General features: G+C 42.1%; 1 protein-coding gene across 1 annotated transcript in view; it reads right to left on the reverse strand.

Moving 5' to 3' along the window:
• Window positions 1-25,796, reverse strand: part of Setbp1 (SET binding protein 1) — a 321,531-nt gene that overhangs the window by 142,554 nt on the left and 153,181 nt on the right. The window contains exon 2 of the mRNA XM_038332182.1: window positions 19,702-19,755. Within this exon, the coding sequence (XP_038188110.1) occupies window positions 19,702-19,755 (54 nt within the window). The remainder of the gene's footprint in view (window positions 1-19,701; window positions 19,756-25,796) is intronic.

The following is a 25,796-nucleotide window of genomic DNA, read 5'->3' on the forward strand; positions in this document are numbered from 1 at the left end:
AGTAAGGCACTCAGCATCACTAATTCTAAGGACGAGTCGGCAGAGTTCCTGGAAACCCTGTTATCACTCTGGAATTCTGTTCTGTAGTCTCCAGAGAAAAGGGAAGTTTATGTTTCCAGAACAGTGTTTCTTATGACTCCATAAATTCCACAGGTAACTAAAGGAACCTGGATTTACAAATCCAAGCCCTTTGAATGTCATTTAAAGGATGGACTTTGGCAGAGATGTAATATTAGCTCCCATGAGAGCTGTCAAACGGTTTGAAAAATAATGCCCATCTTAGGTCAAAGCACGGAGCGTCCTTGCTAGAGTCTTCGCTTAGATGGGAGAGAGAAGCAGAGCATTTAAAAAATCTACAGAGAACTATTGCTGTCCCTGACACTTAGTGCAAGAATTTGCGGAGTCTTAGAAGTTTAAGCCAAACTAAATATACTGACGCCTGTTTTGAAAGGCTGAAGGGGAAAGGTGAGAGGGGTGTGACTTGACTATAAGACAGGGAAAACAAGTGTCTGAGAAAAGATACTTAACTTTCAAGGCAATTAAGACCCAGAGGCAAATGACATCAACTTCAGATTAGTCTCCAGAGAGAAAGCAGTGGAAGACATCAGTTTCCACTTGCTGAAGAGTGGCTGGCTAGCCAGGCTATTATTTGGCACTGTACCCTACACATCTGAGAAAGAATGGGTGGGTGCCATTTTGGACAAATCCAAGCCTTTTTTACTAGACTCCTGGGAGACAGACTTCAAACTAAATCAATAAACTGGCTAGAATCGGCTCTCAACTTTTTGTAGACCTCTTTGTCCCCCTTCCTTGTACGTCCAACTTACTACCAATCATGTTCTATGTTCCTAAACCCCGGGTGGGCTGTCAGTAGCATCAACATTATTAGCTTCAATGGCTGCGATATTGAGAGTTGCCGCTCATATAAACTCTCTCTGAGGATAAACATAATAGAGAGAGGCATGAAGCCGTGGTGGACAAGGTAAGTCTGTGGGAAATGAGCAGCTTCGTTGTCATAGCTTTAATAAAAGCACAAAGCTCTTTTATCTGCTGTATGACTTTTTACTTTGTACCAAATTGGAAGCCCATTCCTTCTGGTGCCAGTTCAATTCATAAGGCTCGGAGGAAGAAAGGTCTTTGGCTAAAGGACACAGTAAACAATATGAGCTTTGAAGTGCTACTTCGCAGGATCTAGTCAAAGGGTTCCTCCAAGCACTGACCCGAGCTAAACTTCCAAGCCTGCTGCACAAGTGGCCTAGAGTAGCTGCTAAGAAAACACTGTCAGAGAAACAGAGCTAATTGGCTTATGGGGGAAAAAAAAAGAAAAGATAAAAAAAATCCATGATTGGAGTTTTATGAGTTCTATTTTTAGCCAATTGAAGTGCATGGCTTCGGGCTTAACTTCTGTGTGACTCACTAAGGGGCTCCATGTAGAAGTGGATCACCTTCCTCAACAGAGAGGGGAATCGCATTCTCGAAGGGGCGTCCTCTGTGGGCTGCCTCAGGAAGAGACTGATAGCTACTTTACCATGGATGGTCCTTATTGGAACTAAGGAAATGACTTTATTTCGTTGGTGTTCCAGCTCTTCCTAGCTTGGCTAGGCTCCCTTGCTTCCTTGTCTCCTCTCTGTTTTGTGAACCTTTCATTTGGAACTTCAGTTCCTGCCCCTTCTAACTGGATACCATGGTGCCACCTCTTATGAGATCTTCGACTACCTCTCTTCAGCTTCTGGCTTCTCGCAGCTCTTTACCTACTCAGATATGTCCTATCTGGGACACACATAGCCACCTATTTAATGTACTGTGTGCCTGTGCTTTCCCTTGTGGCCAGTGGTCTGTCACTATTATCCGCTCTGCATGCTCACCCTAGGAAAACTGGTCTGAGCTATTCCTAGCTCTCATCTACTTCTCTTGGAGATCTGCACTGCCCTGGCCTTAACCTCTGCATGGCTCAGTCTCTCTTCCTACTCTTCTGACTTTAGGTGAGGAAAGAGGAAAGGTTTCTGTTCATCATCAGCACTGCTTTCTGGGCCCTCTGGGAAGAAAGACACCAGAGGGGAATTCCCAGGTAAACTGGTTGATGCTTAGGGTAGCCAGATATGGCTCCTGATACCTGGCTGGATTAATGTGACATCGAGGAGACTGGGACTTCCCTAGCTGGAAATAGTAAGCCCAGTAGGTAAAGGAGAGGTAATTCCTATATGTGAGGATGACTCATGACTTTGCATAAGTGCTGTTCTTCTCTCTTTAGTCACCAGATGTTTTCTGAGGGTCCATACAGAAGTAATCAGGAGACAGGCAAAGAAGTAAAACCAAAACAAACCAAAACAGAAAGAACCTCTCTGTGATCAGGCACCAAATTCTCCCAAGAATGTTACATTGTTGCCTAATCATTCCGATAATAGTCAAAAGAAGTTCATGTCTCCAGTCATGATGATTACTGTTGATTTCCTCTGGACACAACCAAACATCACTTCGGCACTAGCCTGTGATCATACCTGGCATTTCCTAGACTGACGTCATTGAAGTATGAAGACTCACCCTACTAGTGGGCACCCATTCAGGGTCCACTCAGGTCCTAGCCTGAATTAAAGAACAAGCAATAAAACAAAACAGAGCTGAATGTGAGCATTCATTTCCCTGTGCTTCTGGTCATCAGCATTCCCAGGCTCCTGTCTTAAGCTATCAGCCCCATGACTGTGCCCTCACGCTGAACCAAAATAAACATTTCTTCCCCTGAGTTGCTTTTTTTTCAGGTATTTAACTCAAGTAAGGAGAAAAGTAATGAACATGGCATATGCCAACTGAGAAAATAGAGACAATATCCTAAAACTACGAAGAAGAAGAAATCTTTCAGGCTCAATTGTGTCCAATCTCAGTGTCCAAGTTCTTCCTAAATACCATATAGTTTAACACTATTCCCTCAACTAGAATCTCATCCACTCAACTATCAAATTATTTTACAGACAGATATGGGCCAGGGTCTATGTCTCTGCTAAATTAGCTATGAGAAGACCCATCAGCATGAAAGATCACTCTAGAGGTATTCATTGTGAAGTGCCATTGTTTGACTGTCCCTCCCGGGACTGTGGATTTGAATACCGCATCCCAAAACAGTGACATCAAGTGGGGATCTTTCTACACTTGAGTTGCATCTTCTTAAGTATTTGGTCATGGAGACAAGGAAAGTAAATAATGCAGGGAGCTCTTTGAAGCCTCCAGAGTGTTGTCTCTACTTGAGTCACATGTTCCATATATGTACGGCATCAAGCAGGATAATGAGCATAATATAATACTTTTATAAGAAGTGACTGCCAAGTCAAAGAAACTCATGAAGATGAGACTTCTTTTTTTCCTATTGGTAACAGCGGCTAAAGTTTAAGACGAAATTAATTTACCTGAAAGACAGTTCTACTGAGACCAGAAGCTACAAATGCTAACTACCTCCTTTTTTATTTCAAATTAAAATCACTTTACATATAAAAGTACATCATCTAACTGGGAAAAACTACTCACAAAAGAGGGAAGACTTTGATCTGATCAGGGTGTGACATGTCTTGGGACAGCAAACTATGCTCACTCTTAAAGACTTTTATTTATAACCTTGTAGTCTGTGGAAGTCCCATGAGAACAACATTAGGCAGGGTAGCACGGGAAAGGAAAGGACGGCTTGCTAGAAGCTTAGGCCAGCTCATACCCTTGCCCTGCTTTGGTCTACAAAGAAGATAGCACATCATTTGGAAAGATGAATTGGCCATATGGTCAGCCTTCTTTCTTATGCATCTGAATTCTTTTTATGAAATCCATAATATCACTTGAGATTTAGTGATTATTGTTTATATATTTTCCCACACACCTTAAACCACCTGGCTATATATTTCATTAAAATCTTCAAAGTAGAGAAAAAAAGCATAGTTTGTAGCATATTGTGAGAACTGCCTTAGAAATTATGGACAAGAACTTGCCAAAAACACCATATTCAAACAGCATAGATCCAAGGAAGGAGAATTGATGAAGTGTCTTGGAAGGCAAGCAACCTGATTTTCCTATGTAATGGACACGCATGAAGGAAGTTTACCATTTAGCCTATGAACACGGATTTCCTTAGCCATATAATGTCCAAAGTTTTGTACACAAAACTTTCTCAGCCTAAACCTCTGGTTCTCCTGCCCTCAGCTTGTCAGGGGCAGCTTGATGTCTTCTACGGAATGTTTGCTGGCTGGGGTCTGAGCTTTCAGTTCTGTGGGCCAGCTTTAGCTCCATAATAAACATCAAGGCAATGCCACTCCACTCCAGGTGGAGTCCTGTATTGACCAAAAGCAGCGATAAGGACAGATTACAAGAGAAGGTTCTTAGTGCTGTGGTATGTGGTGGTATATTGATGTTCTGAAGAATATTATAGCTACAATTTGTGGACAAGTATTCTACGGTGGCAGTGGGAACTATTTTACATTTCTCTTTGTTTTTTTCAGATTCTGAGATTAGTCCTGTGTAAGTTTTTGTTCAATTCAACTTTGCTAAACCCATTTGATTACATGATCATTTTTTTTTCAGGAAAACATGCATAAACCTTTAGATAATATGATTTAGAAAATGCTGGGTAACATTTTTTTTTCATTTTTCAATAAGGAAATTGAGATTTATGGTCACAAAGGTCTCCATACAGTGAGAATCTCATGTGGTTAGCTAGCATTGCCTGTCACTCACATTGACATTCTCATTCAAAGGTGTATGTGTGTTATAAAAATAATCCAGAGACAACATTCTTAACGGTGTTGACAGTGGTTGTCCCTGGGTAGGATTTGAATGTTTTTTGTTTGTTTTTCAAATTTTCTCCCATCAACCTGTATTGCCCTAGTGATGTGAAGTATATGATAGATATGCGTATGGTCAAGAGTATTTTACCTAGATACTGAACTCATGATTTACTGAGAGATCCCACTCCCCGTGAAATCTGTTTCTTAAAGAATCTCTTTATGATGCCAAGAGAATCAAGCATTACGGAATGGAAGGCCCTGTATTTGGGAAACTTTGAGACATTTCCATTTAAGCCCTTTTTGGCTCGCTTCTGGATCGCTTGGATTTGTGGGAGGCCTGGGTTTCAGTTTCCTAATAAACTTCTGCTTTTTAATTCCGAAGTGAGTTTTTTTAAAAGCCCTATTCCAGAACTGAGCATGCGCACATGGGTCCTGATTCCCCATTGCTGTCCCTGGAAGGACCTTCGAGACTTTGAGTGATCGGCATTGATGTGGAAAGGGTGGCAGAGAGAGGAGAGCCACATAGGACCCGAAGACATGGACAAATGCCAAGCTGGAGAGGCCTTACAATTGGATGTGTTGAGAGAGTATTCTGTTCCAGGAAAACTGGGGCTCAGACAGGTTATCAGACACGAAGGTATCAACAAGCTAGGAAGTAGCTAAGCTGGGTTGCTTCCCTAACTCCGTCAACCTAACCTGACCATGCACCTTGCTGGAAGCCTTCCCTAACGATGGTGCTTGAAGATGGCTATTGAGGAGCTACAGGTGAGGCCAGGTGCCAGGGAGCTCAGTTTGACCTGGGGAGGGTTTTCTAAAGAAACTGGAAATCTGTCTCTCTCAATCAGTTCCTGTTGGTTCCAATTTTTCCTTTGCAGAGGGATTGATTTAGCAGCAATTTTAAATTTGTTATATGCATTAAAAGTATAGCAGAAGCTAGGACCTTCTCCTAAATGCCCTGTTGTCTTAGGAATGAGAGAATAGAGAGAAGAAAGGAGAGAGGGGCTGAGAAGCTAAGGGCTTTGTTCTGTGACTTTCTCACTAAGGGTTTTGAGAAAAGTTCTTTGTTCTACCTTCAGCTGTGCTTTCTTCTGTAGCATAGAGTTCATTACCCTTGCCTACTTCACATTCCTGCTCCTTTCCATGCATGAGAACTCATTGCAAATTGCAACACAAATGTAACATTTTTCCCGCTTTGTATCTTCTTCCCACGTGCAGCTCCTGACTCTAATGGTGTACAGATGCAGGTAATGATGCCCCTTTCTAAATTCACCCTGGTAGGATTTTTGTAGCCGTTCAGATTTTGGTGCAGATGACCGACCGCACGTGCTAGCACACAGCATGACAACCTGTTCAAGACTAATGTGCCACTCAGAAAGGCGACCACTAAGATTGTCAACACGGGCAAGTTTCCCAACATTCATTAATCATAAAGATAAGGAGAGGAGGCGGGGCAGTGTGATTGCTATGTGCCCCATCTTTAGAGGATGGCCTCTCACACTGCGTGGGGTCTGCACTTGATGGACTGACATAAATTTGGTGGAGATGCAACCAAGTCACAGTGATCCCCGAGGTTACTGTTGGAAAACATCACTAGACGGTTCTCCATTCATGCTGATGAGAAGGCTGGGTGCAACGGCTTGCTCTCTGTTGTTGGCAGGGGAGCCACTTGTTGGGAGCATAGAGACCCCAGATCCTGAATTTCTTATAATCCCCTGATCTGAGTGCCTACAGCTGCTCTGAGCACAAGACCTTCAGGAGTTCCTGATGGCAGGAGAGAGGTTTCTGACTGCTTCTGGGGTCATGGCAAAGCCACTTCTAAAAGTCCCGAGTCTGGTATGGTCACACACTTCTGTTCAGTTGAGGGGAAGAGGGTGTGTGGGAAATAATATGAGGAACCAACAGTCTCTGGGATACTTGAATCTACCTGTCTTACAGGCATAAGTTGCTCTCTTGTGTTCCCTAAAAGCCAGTATTCTCCTGAGGAGATGCTGTCACTCTCTCCTGAGTACAGGTTCAGTCAAAGTGACCAAAAGGCTGTGTGATCAGGAGGGTCTTCTGTTTTATAAAAAATTTAGGGGGGAGATGTTGGGAGCAGTGAGACCCCAGATCCTGAATTTCTTGTAATCCCCTGATCTGAGTGCCTACAGCTGCTCTGAGCAGGAGACCTTCAGGAGTTCCTGATGGCAGGAGAGTAGTTTCTGGTGGGTTTGGCTGGGGCGTGGCTATCTCTATATAATCTGCCCCTGAACACAATAAAGGGGGCATTCTTGGGGAATTCAAGGATGACCCGTGTCGCTGTCTTTCTGTCTGTCTGTGTTTGTGTATTTTAACCTCCTGCCCCTTGCCTGAATCTAACGAACTGGGTGCCAGCGCGCCAAATGCAGACACGGGGGCACGGTGCGCAGCAGCCACTGATGCTGGTGTATGTGTCATGATTTCTCCATTTCATACTTCTTTGTGGCTTTATAGGACCTCTCTTGTCCTCAAAGTTTGGATGGGACAAGGTCGGTCTCTTGTTGGGAAGCCAGGAACATTATCTGAATAGCTGCCAACTGCATAAAGGTGGTAAATGCACTAAATGCCCTGGCTGAAATATTTTGTGCAGGTATGCCCACCCTTTTTCACTGCAATATGGCATTGTCATCTCTTAAGTTCATACTTGAGAACCATACAATTGAGTTAAAAAGGTATGTAGCAAAATAAAATAAAATAAAATCATGTTTTAAGTAGGTTATTATTTTGGGGGTTGGAGTTACAATCTGTTCTATACTGGGCCACATGCAGCCCTTGGACCATGTGTCAGGTACAACTAAAGTGGGGAACATGTAGACAGCTGTATACACACACACACACACACACACACACACACATACACACATACACACACACACACACACACACACACACACATACACACATACACACACACACACACACACACACACACACACATATTGGTATGAGTGAACTTCAGATTGTCTGAAGCACACAGCATGAATCTTGCTATGCTATCCTGGTCTGGCCTGGCTTCATCGGGTTTCAAATGTAAATGGATTTGCACCCTGAGCTTGCAAGCCAGGAGTGCTCAGCAGCAGCAGCTAAGAGTTGGAGGGACCGGAAATTCACGAGACCAGTTGAAAGGCACTGGAGTATGCCTTTGAACCCTTTCTTCATTAGGCCAAGCAAAGTGGTCTTTCTCATGAGCACAAAGAGGAACAGGCAAGCAAAACTAAACAATGAGATATGAAGATCCACTTGTCGCTGGGCAGTGGGAGCCAACACGGTCCCTACTATGCAGGTTCTGGCTTCAGATGACCCTTGAGCCACCTGAGGAATCTCACCATCCTTTAGCTTGTCCCCTTATTTCCAATGGCCACAGATACAGCTTCCAATCCAGCTGTCCATTAGGCCAAAGCACTCAATTAATGCCCATGATCAGTGCCTTCCTCAACTTGGAATATAAACAGTGAATCACAGTCCACTCCCCCAAAGAAGCTAGAGCAACACGCCCACTATTCTAAGGAGCCAAATGCAAATAGAAAACAAATGCTCTTATAGTTTCCAAATTTTATTTCCTCTGCTAAAATGCAGAAGGGATAGAGAGGAGGTAGATCTCCTTTGCTATGGTTTCTTCCAACATTTGAAAGGATTTGTATGTCTGACATTCCACCCAGTGGGTCCTAAATGGAGACAGTGAAAACCCCAAACCCCCATTTGTTGATATTTAAAACTTAATAAACTCTTGGCCAGTTCTCCACCAGAGTTGTATGTTTGTTATTGCTTTTTAATGGTGATCTGTCCAATGCTCCGACATGCCAAGAAGCCTTATTGCTAATCAGAAATGTGTTTTTATTAAATAGTTGGTTATCTATAGAGAGTTTTGCTGAGCTCCGAACAGTGACCAAGAACTGGGCAACCCACTGTGCTGTTAGAGTAAAGCCCCAGGCTTCATATACAGAGAGGACACACTGCGTCTAGCGTGTTTCAGCTTCCATCTCAAAAATAATCTCTGCCAGCTGTGTGGGAATCTGGACACAGAGAAGGACATTTAGAGCTCGGAACCTTTGGGTGTAAAAGATTCTCTACAAATGCACATTGGAAGTAAACAAAACCCATCAGGCCCAAGCAAGAGACTAGCGCCTGATTGCACTAAACGCATCACACTGGAATCTGCAATTGGCAAGGTAATTGGCGTTATTACAGCTGATGGGGAATTTCTCATGCTGCCCAAGCTCTCTTTTGAAATAATACTCAGCCATTTAATTTGTCCAGCTCTCGTTTAGCTGATTGCTCTTTTCTGCTAGAGTTATCAAGAATGAAGGCCGGCTGCCTCTCAAAACATCAGCAGGCTGAGCTCACAGGGGTTGCTGGCTGCAAAGCCCTCCCCTTCTTCCTTACCTACCCCTGCCTCAGGCTGCTGTTTGCAGATGTCATGATACCAATAATGCACCAAGTTCAACGTGGTGGAATCCAACTGATTTAATTGAAAGCTGTATACTTTGGGTCCCCGGTTCAGCGCTAATTGACGCTATGCTGTGAAACCACAGTGAAAGGGAAGAAAGCGAAGCAAAAGCTCCCAAGAATTATTAGCTAAAAATATGACCAGAAACAGAGGACATCTTCAGTATAATCCTCAAGCCAGATGGCATTACAGAAATACCAGAATTTGTCCACATACGTTTTTCTATGGGGGATCTGTTTTAAACTTTGCTATACAAACAGCCCCTCTTTGTAGAATGGGGTCTACAAATAACCTTGGAACATCTTATTGTTTGGCTGGGAGCACACAGATTTTTGTTCTCTGTCCCCATTTTGGAATTTCTGTTCCTCCCCAGATTAGGGGCAGGCGAGCCAAACTCAGGCAGCTGTGTTTTCTCACAGCGCTGATCAGGCTGGCAGAAACAGGCCTCTCTTTGTAGTCTGTGAGGTATTTGCCCTGTCGGTCCATCGTGGATGGACTGAGTGGGAAAAAAACAAGAGTCCTGTGGTCAGCGTGGCCTCTTTTGTGGGTGCTGTTTGCACTTGTGTGGCTCATTGGATCCATGTATTCTTGAAACATCACTTGCCTTTTTCAGATGCCTAAGAAACTGACTAGGAATGCCAAAGGTCACCACACAAACCCCTCCAGCCCCTTAGGCCCTAACGTGGTCTTCTCACGAGCACCCACCCCAGTGCTCTTTAGTGTGCTTCCTCACTGATACTCCTGGGCCATGAACCAGGCTGTCAGGCATTCTTCTGCAGGGCAGAGGTCAAAGGGAATTTATGGAAATAAGTTTAGAAATTTCACGAAAATAAGTCAATATTTTGGTGGTTGGAGGGCTCCTGCTTCATTTGTTTAAGTTAGATTTTGATATTTTATAGATATTTCTCTTCCCCAAATAAAAAGCTACAAAGTTAACTTTGAAAGTGTCTTAGGTGAGAAAAAGAAGAGCCATGGTGAATGTACTTGTGGGTCTTCTCCTAGGCCGATGATCCAATGTTCATCTTAGCTGGAAACAGTCCGTTGCTATTTGGGGTCCCAGTGTCTGCCATTGCTCACTTCAGATGGCAGGTGGCACGAGGAGACAGGTGGGGAGGGCAGAGCTGTCACTCCTGTCCTTTGTTTGTTTTGAAACTATGGTTCTCATTTTTTCTTTGGGTAACCCCATCCTCTGGACATATTACTTTGGGAAGTCGCAGTCTGTACTCTGACTCTGACATCAGGTATCTGTGACTAATGTTAATTATGGAAAGTTATGAGAGCAATAAGAATTGCAGGGCTTACTAGATGCTTAACACAGTTGAATCTTACCCAAAGTAACATAGGATAGGTGTCTTTCCACTGAAGAGATCTCTGGTCTCATAAAAGTAAGAATTTTTTATGGAAGCCCTACCACTAGACTCATGTGTGTGTGTGTGTGTGTGTGTGTGTGTGTGTGTATTTATATATTTATCATATATATATATATATATATATATATCAATATATCAATTTAGGCTCATCATTGATTAGCCTTCTTAACTACCAGTTGATAAGGCAATGTGACGTGTTCTCTTTGCTCTTCATCCTGGGACTCCAATGTTAAGCTTTGTGAGTTAGCAAGCACCAACTTTCCCTGTTTCTATGTTTACACAGCACTGCATCGCTCACGTTTCTTTCGATGCGTGTTCCACTGGCTTGAGTTGAGACGGAAGCATGGGTCCCGCTAGAGGCTCTGGCACATAAGCTTTAGACAGCTGAGATATGTGAAAGGAGAAGCAAGCTCATAAATGGAAGTTTAACAAGAGGGAAGAGGGTGACCATTACCAGGACGTGTCTGAATGCTGGCAAGGATACAGTCTAGAAGGAACAGAGCCTCTGCCCACCAGCAAGAAGATAGTCAAAAGAAGCCGCTAGGGCCAGACAAGCAAGCTGCTCCCAACAAGACTCTTCTCCTAGGGCTCTAACACCTTTCAAATGGACCTTTGTGTGGTATAAAAGAAGGGAGAGAGGTGGAAGGGTAAGAAAATAAAGCAGATGCCAGGCAGTAGAAGTAGAATAAATGTTAGAATCGAGTTAATTTGTTGGCTGGAGAGGTAGCTCTTCCTGATGAGACAGATTGGGAACAATCCTTCTGAAGAAATTACGACAATACCCCTCAGAGAAATTTGTATTTACTCTATGGCAGTCATTCTCAAACCTTGAGCCATGGAAGCAACCCAGGTATTATAGTAAATATATATTCACACAGAGAAATGTGGCTGTGTGACTCATGCCATAGAGAGCAGATATTTGAGATGTCCAGGCTTCATGACAGAAGCACTGTGAGGGGGTGTTTAAGACATCCCCACGTAGGCTCTTTTAGGCATTAGGAAGATAAATATAAGACCATAGAAACTAAAAACACAAGGTCAGGGGAAGGAGTCTCAGGATAATTAAACCTTGGGTGTCTCAAGGGATTACAGGAATTATCTCATCTTTCTTCCTTGTTGCTACGGGTTCATGTTTTTGTTTTTGTTGGAGAGAAGAGAAGACTCCAGCTAAAAGAGCAGAGATTCCATTCACAGTCAGTTCCCATTGTTAGTCCCTCACTCTGTTTTATTTCTCTTCTGCACAGCTGATTTAAGTCAGCTGTTAGAAGCCTACATTATATTTGGATATCCTAGCAGAGATGGCCTACACTGATTCCATTGATAAAGTGGAAAATACTTCTGTGTATGAATAATCCCTTCCTCTTTCCACCCTCTACCTGTTGTTTATTCATTTTCCTGGGGGGTGAACTCTTCAACATTTGGTTTGCTTTAAGTTGGGTCCACCTGCAGATGCCTCTCAGATGGTCAAAACTCCTTGGAAATCAGAAACAAGATACACACCGAAGTCTAAAGAGATTTAAGTATCCCCAGAGAACTTATTAAGCCTTCAGAAGATCCCCCTCCCCGAAATGGCAGGCTCTCTGGAAAACACCTGGAGAAGTTTTCTCTCCAGAACTAAATGCCAATGCTGTTTTTAAAAAATTGCTAGAATCATCGTCTAGCAGGACAAAAAGTATATGTTGATGGCATGAAACTCATGATTTCACGTATGATAAACAGTCATGTTCATCAGAGTTTTAATACAACATATATATTTACATGTGATGAAATATGCTTTGTTAAATGGTCTGCTGCCTTTAGAATCACAGGGAAGGATGTCCATGTTTTGTCTAGCTGCTCTCAAGGTGTTAAGAAAGATACCTATCCAGGTGGTGCTATTTCCTCTAGAGGGGTAACATTCATAAAACAAAGATGCAGCTATAAGCTCACAGAATAAAAGAATTAAAAAAAACCACCATCCAAATGCTCTACTTTTGTTGAAAGTAGCAAATAATGACAATAAAAATCAGAACAGAGTTTCCTAGTGATTTGTAGTGAAGTACTTGACTTCCCCCCTAACCATTGTTTTGCTATGAATATTGTAAAATGTTAGAAAAATGTGTTGCTGATAAAAATCTTCAAATTTTTAGATACCACAGAAGCTATCAGATTGCTGTAAATGTTTATAAACTCTTAGCGGTTAGCCCTTAATCCTGTGGACCAATAGCAGACACTGGACAGGGTACTCCAGTGTGTATCGCATGCTCTAAAAAACCTCCCCAGTCTCTGGAGAGAATGATATAACAGCTGAATTGATGTCCAACCAGTCAGACGAAAGGCCTTGAGAATAAAGCCGAATATTTCTAAAGCAACCTGCTCAGGCAGGAGGACTCACAGATGCACCTTGCTGCAGCAGACAGGGGATAAGGCAGGCTATCACACCAGTACATTTTCTCCTTGGGGTAGCGTAATAAAGATGAACCATTTAGATACTGTTATATCCAGAAAAGAACCTAGAGACAGCAAGACTATGAACTCAAACACTGGTTAGTCTACCATTTGGAGCAAATTTCAATTGCTGAATGGAAACAGCGGGAGATGAATGGGCTGCATAGAATCCATGCTCAGCCAAACTCCCTCTTCCTGGGAGCTGGTGGACTAAGATATCAGCTAACACAGCTGCCATGGGAGGTAGACTTCAGGGGGCAAATCGAGTCCATGGCATGTTCCTGGCACAAGAATCTGTTTGGATAGGAGACACTTCACACCCCTCTCTTCCAGTCTTCCTTTTGACTGAATACTTCAGCCCCCAAACAGCCCCCAACTTATTACGTGGAGAGCTTCTGAAAATAGTTATGTCTAGACCCGTCTAGAACAATGCAAGTCCAGCTATGACAGTTAAGCCTGGACTTTTGTGTTCTCTACGAGTTCCCCTCATAGTGTTTTCCCTCGTGCTAAGGTAGCTCTCAGTTTTAATGTGTGGCGTGGGAGCAGGGAAAGCAGGCAACAATAACAGAGTGTTCTTATGTACTGCCTGGCTCTGAAATGGTTCCCTTCCCACTATGAGGCTGTATATATTCATTGCCTTCCTCACCTCAGTGCCCTTTACTGTAGAGAGGCAGTCAACAAATGGCTGCTCCTCAGGGAGTTTGAGAAAAAAAGGAAACTAAAAGAGCAGAAATACTTTTCCAAATTTGAAAAATTCAATTTGCTTTCTACTGGTCTTTCTACAATCCTGAGATATAATAAAGCTCTTTTCTTGGAATTTGACTCAAAAAATTCTGTACAATTTATGAAAACAAAGACACAAGTAGATCTTCCCCAAGATCAGCCTAGATTTGAATTCTCTAAGTCATGGAAATCATGTCTATATTAACTTTTCCTGTCCTCTTGACAAAACCTTTGGCCAATTGAGAAAGAAGTCTCAATTAAGGGATTTCCCAGACCAGACTGGACTGAGGACATGTCTGTTGGGGATTGTCTTGATGGTTAATTGATGTAAGAGGGGCAGCCCAGTGTGGGATGCTTCATTCCCTGGGCAGGTGATCATGAGCTGTATAAGAAATCTACCTATGCATGAACTTGTGAGCCAGCCTGAAAGCTGCATCCTTCATGGTTTCTCTGGTACTCATTTGACCATGAAGAGAATTCTTGGGCAAAGCTTGAAGCTGTGTGAAATAGCAAGTGATCCTGCATGTGAGTTATTATTTGAATTTTCCCACCCTGGTTTTCCTCAATGATGGACTATAGCCTGTAACTGGAAATAAACCATTTTGTCCCCAACATTGTTTTTCGTCAAAGTATTCTATCAGAGCAACAGACAGGAAACTAGAATACCTAAATTAAGGTGGATAGCATACATAGTTAAGAACATTGATGTTGGAGTGAGACCTGGGTTCAAATATCACCTTTGTCATAAGCCTTATAATCCTAATACCTGTGTCTTTGTCTGTGTTTTTATGAATGGGGATAAAATAGTTACTGATCCAACATATATTGTAATCATTAAATGAGATGATACATTCAGGGTTCCCAGAATTGCTAACACCAGGCATAAGTAAGTCATTGGCATACAGATACAAGCAAAGGCAGTGTGAACACATAGTAACACATTCTGCTTGAGGTCATCAGGAGCCTGATGCTCTGGAAATCAGAGCTACACCTGAATGTTTTATCTGTTGATACTGAATCTACGGATAGATGGCATCCATTCACCATCAAATTAGATAATAGTGCTTGGTTCTGACTGCAACAAATCAACTATGAAATAGTGTACCTATGCTCAAACACATCTAAATATAGACGAATATTAGAAAATACTAAGGAATTAGCATTTGTTTTGATAGGGGTGACAATATTTTATGATTGTTTTTAAAGCCCATATTAGTTTGAGAATCTGAAGTGAGTCTTTGTTTTATAAGTAAAGAGAAATGATTAAAGTTCAGTTGAAAATAATCCCCATGGCAGTTGGGCAGCTTGGTCTGTTTGTGGGGTCCCTAGCAGTGGGACCAGGCCCTGTCCCTGACACATGAGCTGGCTCTGTGGAACCTGTTTCCTGTGGAGGGACGCCATGCCAGCCTTGATGCAAGGGGGAGGAGGTTGGCCCTGACTCAACTTGATATGCCATGGTTTGTTGACTCTCACGGGAGGCCTTACCCCTTCTGAATGGAGCTGGAGGAGTAGATGGGGACAGAGTAGAAGAGATCAGGAGGAGAGGAGTGAGGGGCAGCTGTGATTGGTGTGTAAAATAAAAATAAATCTTAAAAATAGAAAATAATCCCCATCATCAAATCCAATTTAAATAAGAATATAGGAGAAATAAGACTGGTGAACCAGTACTGACTACCGAAGCTGACCCAGTGGTGTGTGGAGGTCAGTTTATTTCAGCTCTGGAGAGTTAACTAGCAGTGACTTTGCCAATGGGAGTTCAACCACTAATAGTCTAAAATTAATGAAGAGGGTATAGAAACTACAGAAAACATCAATGATACCAATAAGTGTCTTCATTATAGCATATCGGGGTGTGTGTGTGTGTGTGTGTGTGTGTGTGTGTGTGTGTGTACAAATCTGAGACATATAGGAAAGATTTTAATATGAGGAACATAAAAATCTCTGTCATCTAATTGCCATCTCATTCAATAAGCATCCATGTAATTTCTTGTGTGATGCCCCTTTGGCGTACAAATGTACCCCTCCCCTAGCTTCAACAGTTCTAGATTTTAGAATATTCTGCTAAAAATATCATATTTATGATAATATATTATATATATTCATAATATAACATGCATATGTGATATGGTATATATTATATTTATTACATATGAAAACTTCAAAACAGTTAATTTTTAAAATTTAACTATTTTTATAGACATGAAAATTGGCTCTTACTCAATTCTAATTTTTTTCTTCTCTTTTTTCTTTTTTCACCGTGGTCCCTTTTAAAGCAAACAGAAATGTCAGCGCCTCCAGAACTCAGCCCCAGCACTGCCACTCCGGGTTACACTTCATGTAGCATGCACCAACCCTGGAATAAGGCTACAACTTCATAGTTCTTCTCTTCTTTCCTGGTTCAGGTAAGTGACACCTCTACTTGGAAAACTTGCAAGTTTGCTCTATAAAAATATATTTTGTTCTTTGCCAGCATTTTTACTTAATTTAATCTGTACTTCCTCAATGTAGGAAATACCCATTATTCACACAAGGTTTCCTACTGGTAGATTTCTTGTGGACTGTCCTATTCAACCCTCATAAAAAATAATCACATATGCCATGAGGCTTTTTTCTTTTTATAAGAAAAAAGTAAGCATCAAAGCCATTAGATGTCTTTCCCAGAGTCATACAGATGATATTCTTGGTAGAACATTCTAAAATCTAGAGAGGAGAGGGGAGGGCTGCTTTGTGCAGCTAAGAGATCACCATGCAAAGACCTTACAGGGTTGCTTATTGAGTTCTGGTGGCAGTCATGTAGCAGCAAGTCATATGGTCTCAACATTATAATGTTTTCCTGTATGTCTCAGATCTGTCCCTGTGCGCCCTTGACAATAGTAGTGGTTACCATTTTAGAAATGCATTATCAATGACAGTTCATATGTTGCTCATACATGTGTCTCATTTTAAAAGAGTCCTCTGTTCTCCCTAAAGGAAGGAACACCCCTTGAGACAATGTAGAGTTTGCAGAAGGCAAGGCCCAAGACTTACAGTCTTTCCTCTGGGAACAGTGCTTGTTTCTGAAGTCAGGGTCCCCCATCTCTATGGTTGGACTTGAAGGGCGATTGCCTCATTTGGTACCCTCACTACCGTAATCTCTCTGCTATATTCCCACCTGGGCCCTGACAAGCATGTGCACAAGACTGTGGGCTTTGTGACAAAGCCTAAGCAACTGTCACCTCTTGGTAGGAACTAGCAAGAAATCCAAAAATAACATGAACATGTGTATGTGATTTGTGTATGAGATGAAAGGACTTTGTCCTGCTTTAGATTGTGGTTTGGGGATCTCAGCCTCTCAGGGCCGGAGTTCCTAGTGAGGATGGGCTGGTAAATGGTGAAAGGGACTTGCAACAAGTGTATGAATAACCAGCTGCGAGATGACTTTCCATGGAAAGCATGCAATGAAAACAGAAAGTCACAACATAAATGGAACGTGTAACAGTGGAAATTCCAAGAGTTATACATGACTGTGTAGAACAAAGAGTAAATGACCACACCCAGATGCCATCATCTGGCTTAAGGCTTCTGTGGTAGAAGGCTTGTTTAGTTTTTTAATGCATCACAAATTCCTACTTAAAGTTTTTGTGTTAGGAGAAGGAGCAAGAAAAAGAGCGAGCAATGCTTGTATTTATTGGACTTTGACTAGAGAATTGGATGCCAAATCCTTTTTTTTCTCTCTCAAGGATGGAGAGCATTCATCTCACAGAAAAAAATGTGTGCCCTCATTTCTGGTTACTGAAGATTAGAAATGGCAGTCCCCAAGTGTGTCTGCTGCTTCAAAAGTCAAGAATGGAAAATTCGGTGTAGTTTAGGTATGGATGCCAGAAGCTTTTCTGTCTATGCATTGGAAACTCCTTGAGATGGCATGCCTACCAGGCCTCGACCTCACACTCTGAAAGACAAGTCCGCCTGCGGTGCTGAGGCCAAGTTCCCTACTTTGGTGAAGACCACCCATTCTTTATGTATAGTATCTTAGAGACCCAGGCGCTGCCTGGAAAGATACACCCAAGACTGAACAAGGTATATAGGAAATCAACGACAAAAAGGAGAATTTTGTTCCTTATCCTACACTGCTTCACCCAAATGGAGAGAGAAGAACAGATACAGACAGAATGGTCCAGCCTAGTAGAGTTACCACTCTGCACTTAGAAGTCATTAAACTCGATAAGGAGATCAGACTATGTTCTTCAGGAAGATGCAACAAAAGCTGGCCTTAGCAAAAGTATAGATTACAGAGAAGCTAATCAGTCCTCCCAGCAAGGGGTCCTCTTGGGTTCCACCCAACACACAGGGAAAGTTCTTGGAAATGCAAACATTCATGGATTATTGCATGGAGCCTATTTTCAGCTTCTATTTGGAAAAATTCCAGGAGGCTGGTGCCGACTTGAAACACACCCCTGCCTTTTGGATTTAAGAATAACACTGGAAAGCTAACTTTGATCTCAGCTTAGTAGACTGCCCAAAGGAATCACAGTACTTCCTGGCCTATGAATGGCAGCCTGAGAAGTCATAAAGTACACTTTTAGTCTTAGGGGATGACATCAAAGTGGAGCGGTATGGAGAAGAAACATGCAGGGGAGCGAACCATCTGCACTGGAGACGGAATGCGTAGGGTTGCTCGGACAGTTGCTCAGATAGTGCCTCTCTAGGATTCTGCCTTCCAAAGCAGTAGACCAGCAGTAGACAGCAGTAGGCCTACCTGTGCCTCTGTTTTCTTGCTTGTTTTAGAACTAGGATCTGGCAATATCTCTAAATAATCACGGGAAGAATGTGATCATGTCAGAACCATGCCATGGTCAAAACATACCTACATTTAAACACTGTCACACCCATGGTCACTCACTGACACACAGAGACACAATGCACACACCCTGCTCTCTCATATACATACTTTCCAGAAACTCACTGTGCACTATCTTCCTTTGGTACAAGCAAAACAGGCTCTCCAATAAAGCCTTTTCTACACTTTACAAAGGGACTATATGCAATTCTGGAATGCTGAGAGCCGCAGAAACAGTCATCCTTAGGAAAGAACACCTAAATTGGTTATCCAGTACCAACGGGTCAGTCATACTGAAACCAAGGTAACATTTTACAGTCTGGGAAGGTTGTAATTATATATTTAGGATATATTTGTACATGCACACATATAAAATAATAGAAAGAATATGATCATGTCACTAACATTTGTTTATATATGTACGTATGTATGTGTACAAAAAATAAAGAAATAGAGGTCATTGATTAGAGAGCAAATTGGGGTCAGGGTACATGGGAATGGCTGAAGAGAGGAAAGGGAAGGTGGAAATGATGTAATTATATTCTAATTTTTAAGAAAGTAAAGGATGCATAGTTTAAAACTGAATTTAAAGTGAAAAGAAACCTTTAGCTGTGATGTCACTATGTGGAAGCGGATCACGGAAGTGAGAGGGATCAGGGAGGTGAGCGGGATAACGGAGGAGAGTGGGATTATGGAGGTGAGTAGGAAATGGGTCATTTGTGATTGTCTTTTGCTTTTGTTTCAGATTCTCTCAGATCCCTTTGTTTGCAAATGTGAATAGCATTTTGTTCTTTATTGGTTTTCAATGACTGGTAAGAACGCCATATGGGACAACTATCCATACCCTAACCCTACTCTAATTCCACTGTGTTCCCTTTAATTGAACCCTGTGTTAGCTCCACATTCTAAGCATCTTGACCTAAATGCATTTTGTTTTGCTTTTCACTACATTCATGAAATCAGAGTAGAAAACAATCATTTTGTCCACAGTGAGACAAGAGAAGAACCGGAGAGATGGAGCAAGCACCAGGTCACCCTCCCTTCGGTCCCAGAAGTCAGACAAGCAGGAGGTCCCCAGTAAAGCTTTAGCCCTCGGGCACAGGTCATGCCACTCTCAAACTACATCAAATCGGGAAGCAGACTCACCTGTGTCTGAAATCCTTTGAGGTCACTGGCTGCAAGGTCACTGGCTGTGAGGAGCTGAAAAGAACAAGGGAGTGTTCATTAGTAATGTGTCTCAACATTTCCATGCAGCAACCCCAAGACAACACCTGGAATTACCATAGCCCAGGCCAACCCCCCAGTCACACAGCCACAGAATGGAGACCCCAGATGCTCTGAGCATCCACAGTGTGCACACAACCTCCCTGACTTCCCCCATATCCTCTTGGTGCCGTCTGCTACCCCCCTTCTGCTTGCTACCATTTATTCCAGGGGTCTTGAGTTAGGAACCAGAGCGATGGTTGAGGGTCATTGGCTCACAGAAATTGTGAGGAATAATGTATGTCCACAGACACAGCATTTCTTTAAAGAGATTCTCTAGCTTTATTTCTATTTTCAAAGGCTTCCATGATAAACCAAATTAGGAGTGACTATTTCATATGCAGTTAAAGGTACTTCTAACATGTCTTTTTCTTTTCTTTTGTTTTTTTTTCTTAAAATAAGCCCAGTGAAATTGACCTGATTCTTCCCACCAACATGGCTCAGTGTACCTTTATTGCATCTTGCTTGTAATTTTATATTCTAAGTGTTCATAGCTTATGGTTCAAACGATTATATATAGAGAAAAAAATTCAATTCCAAGTGTGACACACACACACACACACACACACACACACACACACAGTCTTTGTTTAATATATATAGTAGGGTAAGGGTATAGTCTTCAGTCCTTTTTCATCTTTTTTGGGAGGTAGAAAACCCTCGATGATAACATAGCGTCAATTAATGAATCACATTCTTGCTGCTGCTAAGCACCGGGAAAGGATTGGGTAACAAGAGAGAGTACAAGAGCCCACTTTAAGTAAAGGAGTATGATCGTCAATGCAGGCCTGGGCAGTGTTGGGAAATATACAAAGGAGTTCATGTTTGCTCTAGCAATATTCTGTTTAGTTCAAGGAATAGAAGGAGCCCTTCTAGGCTCTGAGGTCTTCCGTGGGGCAAAGATTAAAATGATTTTCTAGAATCTCCAATGGGTCTACCATATGTGAGCCTAAGAGGGATTGGAGCAAGGATCACATACTATGCTCAGCCTTGGGGTTGCCATGTCTGTGGGATAGATCCTCATCCTGGGAAGAAGCCATCCTGGCTTCTCTAGTTACAATGAAATAATCAGGCAGTTCCCTATTACGCTCAGATACAATGAAAGACTCAATCCTTGCCTTCAGAGAGAACCATTTCCGGAAAATGGAATATATACATACACACACATATATCTATATATAAAATTCATTTTGAAAGTTATTATCAAAAATAATATTTTAAATTTGGCATTCTCACATGTATGTGCTCTACTTTGTTTTAATTTATACCTCTTCCTAATTTACACAAATCCTGAGATGGGAAGTATTTCCATACTATCCATGAGAAAACTGATTAAGTTAAGCAAATATTTTCTAGGTGTTACTTGAAATGACATTTATTTTGGGTTCAAACTACATTTTCCCAATGATCATGCTTTTCCTCCTATAGGGTGTATATGATGTGAATTTCAAAACATTAGAGACCTTTAGTAGAGTCAAAGTGGGCAAAGGAAAAAGGCCAAGTATCTGAATATTAATCAAAGGAACCCCACACAGTAACATAAGGTTTATGTCCTGATCCATGACGCTTACCTAGCCATTTCTCCAAGACACTCTTATTTCTTGGTAATGACCATCTACTCTCCAAGATTTATCAATACAACATAAGCCTTTAACTGAATCAGGTAAATGCAGGAAAGTGACAGACAGACTTCATATAAATATGCAGCCACTACGTGCAGCATCACAGAAAGAAGTAAGAACACAAGCTTCACAATTTAAGAGTAGTCTCATTAATGCTCCCGGTCCTTCAAGATCAGCCAGGAAACACCACCTACCCATTGGGCTTCCCAGAAGGGCAGAGACAGGGGACTAGACTATGCCTTTCTCTGCTCTGATATGCTGACACGGAGGGTAAATTACAAATGGGTTCACAGTGTCTTCAAATGTGGCTCATTTCTTCACACCCTTGGTGGAGGACTGAGAACTGAGCAGATCCATTTGTATAGAAATCCAGCAGGCTTGATTATGGTTTGTTCAGTTGCTTTGGGTTCTCAACCAAGTAAAAGTATACCACATCCAGCCAGAAATCTTAATTCTTCTCTGTCTCTTCTCTCAGAAAGGAACCAGATGTGTGCAGCTCAGTTCTTAACGTATTACATTTCCATTTTGTATTATATATATAATATATATATATTTATATATATTTATATATATAATATATTTCAAACTATAAAATATAATATATATCAATATATTTATTAATATAATTATATATAATTAATATATATATATATTTCAAACTAACAACAACGTGCCCAAAAGACATTAGTGGCACAGTATCTTATGCAAATCCAGTACTTTGCAATGTGTTAGATGGGGTCTGAACTCACAGTCATAAATGACCTATTGGACATCTGACTTGAAAGAAAAGTGGGAGAGATTATCAACCTTGAGGTGAGGACAAGAGCCATTCAATTGCAGGATCTGGAGAAGAGTGAGAGACAGCTGAAGCTATCCTCCAAGCTGACAAAAGGGCATAGCACTCAGCACCCAGGACATTTTCTGCACGTGGAGCCTCTCAGCATTACACTGAATCGACGAGTTCCCATGATCGAAATAAGTTCTTCCCATCTGTTCTTAGTTGTAGGACAGAATAGTGGCTTATACCTCACTGTTGAAGTCACGGGTTAAGTTTTAGAATGTGTGACATGCGAGGAAAGAGGCTAAACATCAAATGGATTCACCTCCAGCCAGGAACAGGGTTCCTGTTTTTCTGCCCATGCAACAGTGAACTGCCCAATGGCCCCGTGCAGTTCAGATATGCCTGTCTACCTCCGTGGAGCAGAAGGACACAGGGATGTGATGTCAGGAATGGTGGAGTTGAAGTAGAGTTTCATTGTCAGTTCTTTGTCTTTGGAGATGCCAAGTATTTCACTCATAAAGTCGTGTGCTTAGCACATTTTATCTGGCCTAGAAACAACCAAAGGGAAGTATAGTGGCCTCTCCCAGCAATGATCCCCGAAAGGGCAGAGTGCAAAAGCCTGTCATGTCCCATCACACTGCGAGTGTCCCCCAGGCTCTCGGGTTCTAACTATGCTATAATCAAACACAGGAAATTTTAGGCAGAGCATAGACACATGGTATGAATGCTCCTCAAAGTAGACACCCATTCTGTATTTTTAAAGGAGAAAGGACTGACAGGCACTTAAAGTGTGCTGCTCTGGTGTCAGAATCACAGGGGCAGAAAAAATCATCTTGTATTTCAAAATCATAGACCACCTAAATCTGGGTTCCCAAAGAGGTTTTAACCTTAATATTGGGAACGGATTTAAGCAGATGAAAGATTCTGGGAGGAATGGGGGTATTGTTCCCCCAGTGTGCTTAGAATCTACTTCTGGGGAACTGGAATGAAGGAATGCAATATAGAAGAAGGTCCCTCTGTGTTCCTCTTCCTCCCTAATCCAGAGTTGTCCCACCTTTCCCAATTGTTGAATTAGTTTCACTCGAGAAAAGATAGTTTTCCATTAAAACACATTAAAAATGAGTTATTTTTAAGGGAAAGAAAGAGCTTACAATGGCATTATTAAGATGACAACTCTTTGTGTGTCTCCCAACCCTCAGTCCCTCTGCACAAACATCGGCTTATGACTGTCAGCTGTCCAATAGAACCATACTTCCCACACAGAACTAGCTGTTGGCTTCTAATAATGAGACAGAAACTGTTGAAATCGAAAGACCAATAAGATGTACACAGATTTAGGGGCCAGAGAGATGGCTCTAAGGTAAAGCGTTCGTTATACATTGTTGACAGACTGAATTTAACCCTCAGAATACACTGTGGAATGAAAAAAATGACCTCCAAAAGGTCATGCACACACACACACACACAAACAAACAATAGTCATAATAATAATACATATTAATACATATTATTAATACTATTTTAGAATAAAGGAAAAAGAAAATACAGACACACATCTGAGTTTTCCCCACTATCCCTTTTCACTGTGGCCCTGTGTGCATTTGGTGATGCCTGGAAACAGTTCAATGCCCATGACGACCTCAGTGTCAGCAGTATCCATGATAAAGAATGAGAAGAGGAAGATGAAATCCAGCCCAGCTCTGGGGACTTCAATCAGGGCAGTGTTAATGAAAAGGATCCTGTCTTTTCCCAGGATGGTTAAATGTCTGTACCACTCTCTGCTAGAGGGTTGAGCAGGTGCAGGGAGGAGGGCAGATGGAATTTCATTTAAAAGGCAAAAGAAAGAAAATGTTCTCATCTCCCTGGTGGAGCAGGGAGCTTTCCTGGAGTCCTGCTTGGACCAATCACATTCCTGACACATCCTGCTTCTCTCTGAAACAGTTCACATTCAAATACTAGAGGATGACCCCGTCTTCCATTTTTTTTCAAGAGCTGCCCTTTCCGTCTTGGCAAAATTTCAGGGTGTGTTTTTGTCTCTATAGACTCAAAGGGGAGTTGGAGAAAGATGAAGGGGCTCCCAGCGTCTAACAGAAGAGAGAAGAAAAAAATTCACCCAGCTTCCTAAGCAGTGACCACCTGTTCTTTCCTTCTTCTTCCATTCCTTATGAACAGGACTCTCCCTTTGGTTCCTACACTACGTCTTCACAATGCCGCTATCAATAAGCCAGTCTAGAATGTCCCTTCATTGAATGGCTCTCCTACCTGACAACTTATCATTTCTAAAGTTTTCCACTGTAGGGGAAGGTGCAGTATTGGTTTTCCATCCTCATCTTCCCCTCTTCTGCCCTGTTCTTCCTCTCTGATGGTCCTTTAGTGTCAGCAGGGTAGCCTGGGGTGGCTATGTCCCCACATATCCACTGGCTCTTACCAGACACCTTCCTGGGAAAGAATTTACTAGTACAGAAAAGGGGAAGGACAGGGACCATTTTGACCTTCTTGCTAGAGCTGCAATTGAAACAACCGCTTGCTCCTCTTCATAGGAATGATAAATGAGATAGCATTACTCAGAAAGCATGAGGCATAGGGGAAAAAACTTACGTCTCATGTCTAGAGATCAGTTTTAGGATCATATATCCCCTTGCATTCTTTTTTCTATGAACTGAATGAAGTCTTTGTTCCCATTGGTCCCACTCTTATAGCATCCTAGTACCCCAAATTGTCATCGTATTATGAATTTAAGAGAGAAGATGAGATACTATTTGTTCTGCTTCGCCCCCTTCAAATAACTCACTCCTAATGACATACCCCTCTTAAAGCTTGGCTACACCTCTGAATGTCAGAGCATGGACAGGGACATTGTTCACACCATGCTTTTTTATGGGCTTACAAACAGAACTGTGGACAGATGACTAGTTAAATTGCTACATGTGTTCAAAATCCCATTGAGGTAGAAGACAAATTCATATCCAAGTTAAATGTAACCAACCTTCCAAATTAAGAGGCATTAATTATAATGGCCAAGGCATTTGGTGTACATAGGGCAGGGTCCAAGGGAGGCCCTCCTACCAAACTAAAAAGCAAGTTACACACTTGGGGATGCCATCTAGTTGTGTTGTGCCTGTCTGCTAAATCCCCCTCAGCCTCATGGAATTCCAATGTTTACACCGAAACCACTGACACCAACCGGGCTACACCCAGGCTCTTCACTCAAAGATGGATGAGGATTTCTAATAACAACCACTGTATAAAATCGCAAGCAGGCCTGGCCTTGTTGCTCATGTCTGTCTTGCATTATGCTTTAAATGATACAGTGCTAATGCTTACAGGTAAGTTCTGTGGCACAACCTTCGTGCTTTCCCTAGAGATGCAGCCAAAAGAGTCTTCACAATTTTCGCTTTAGGATTTCATGTGCAGCCTTGCAAATACGCATGCCTGCCTTACAGTGGCGCATCTACACATCTGGATGCTGGGGCTCAATAGAACACACAGAGATGACCAGACTTGCTTACGTTATTTGGACCTGGAGAGGTTGTTCTTTTCATCTCAAGTTTAGCAAGACACACACGTGAACAAGT

The sequence above is a fragment of the Arvicola amphibius genome, chromosome 5 (genome assembly GCF_903992535.2).
Source record: "Arvicola amphibius chromosome 5, mArvAmp1.2, whole genome shotgun sequence".
NCBI classification, from domain to species: Eukaryota; Metazoa; Chordata; class Mammalia; order Rodentia; family Cricetidae; genus Arvicola; species Arvicola amphibius.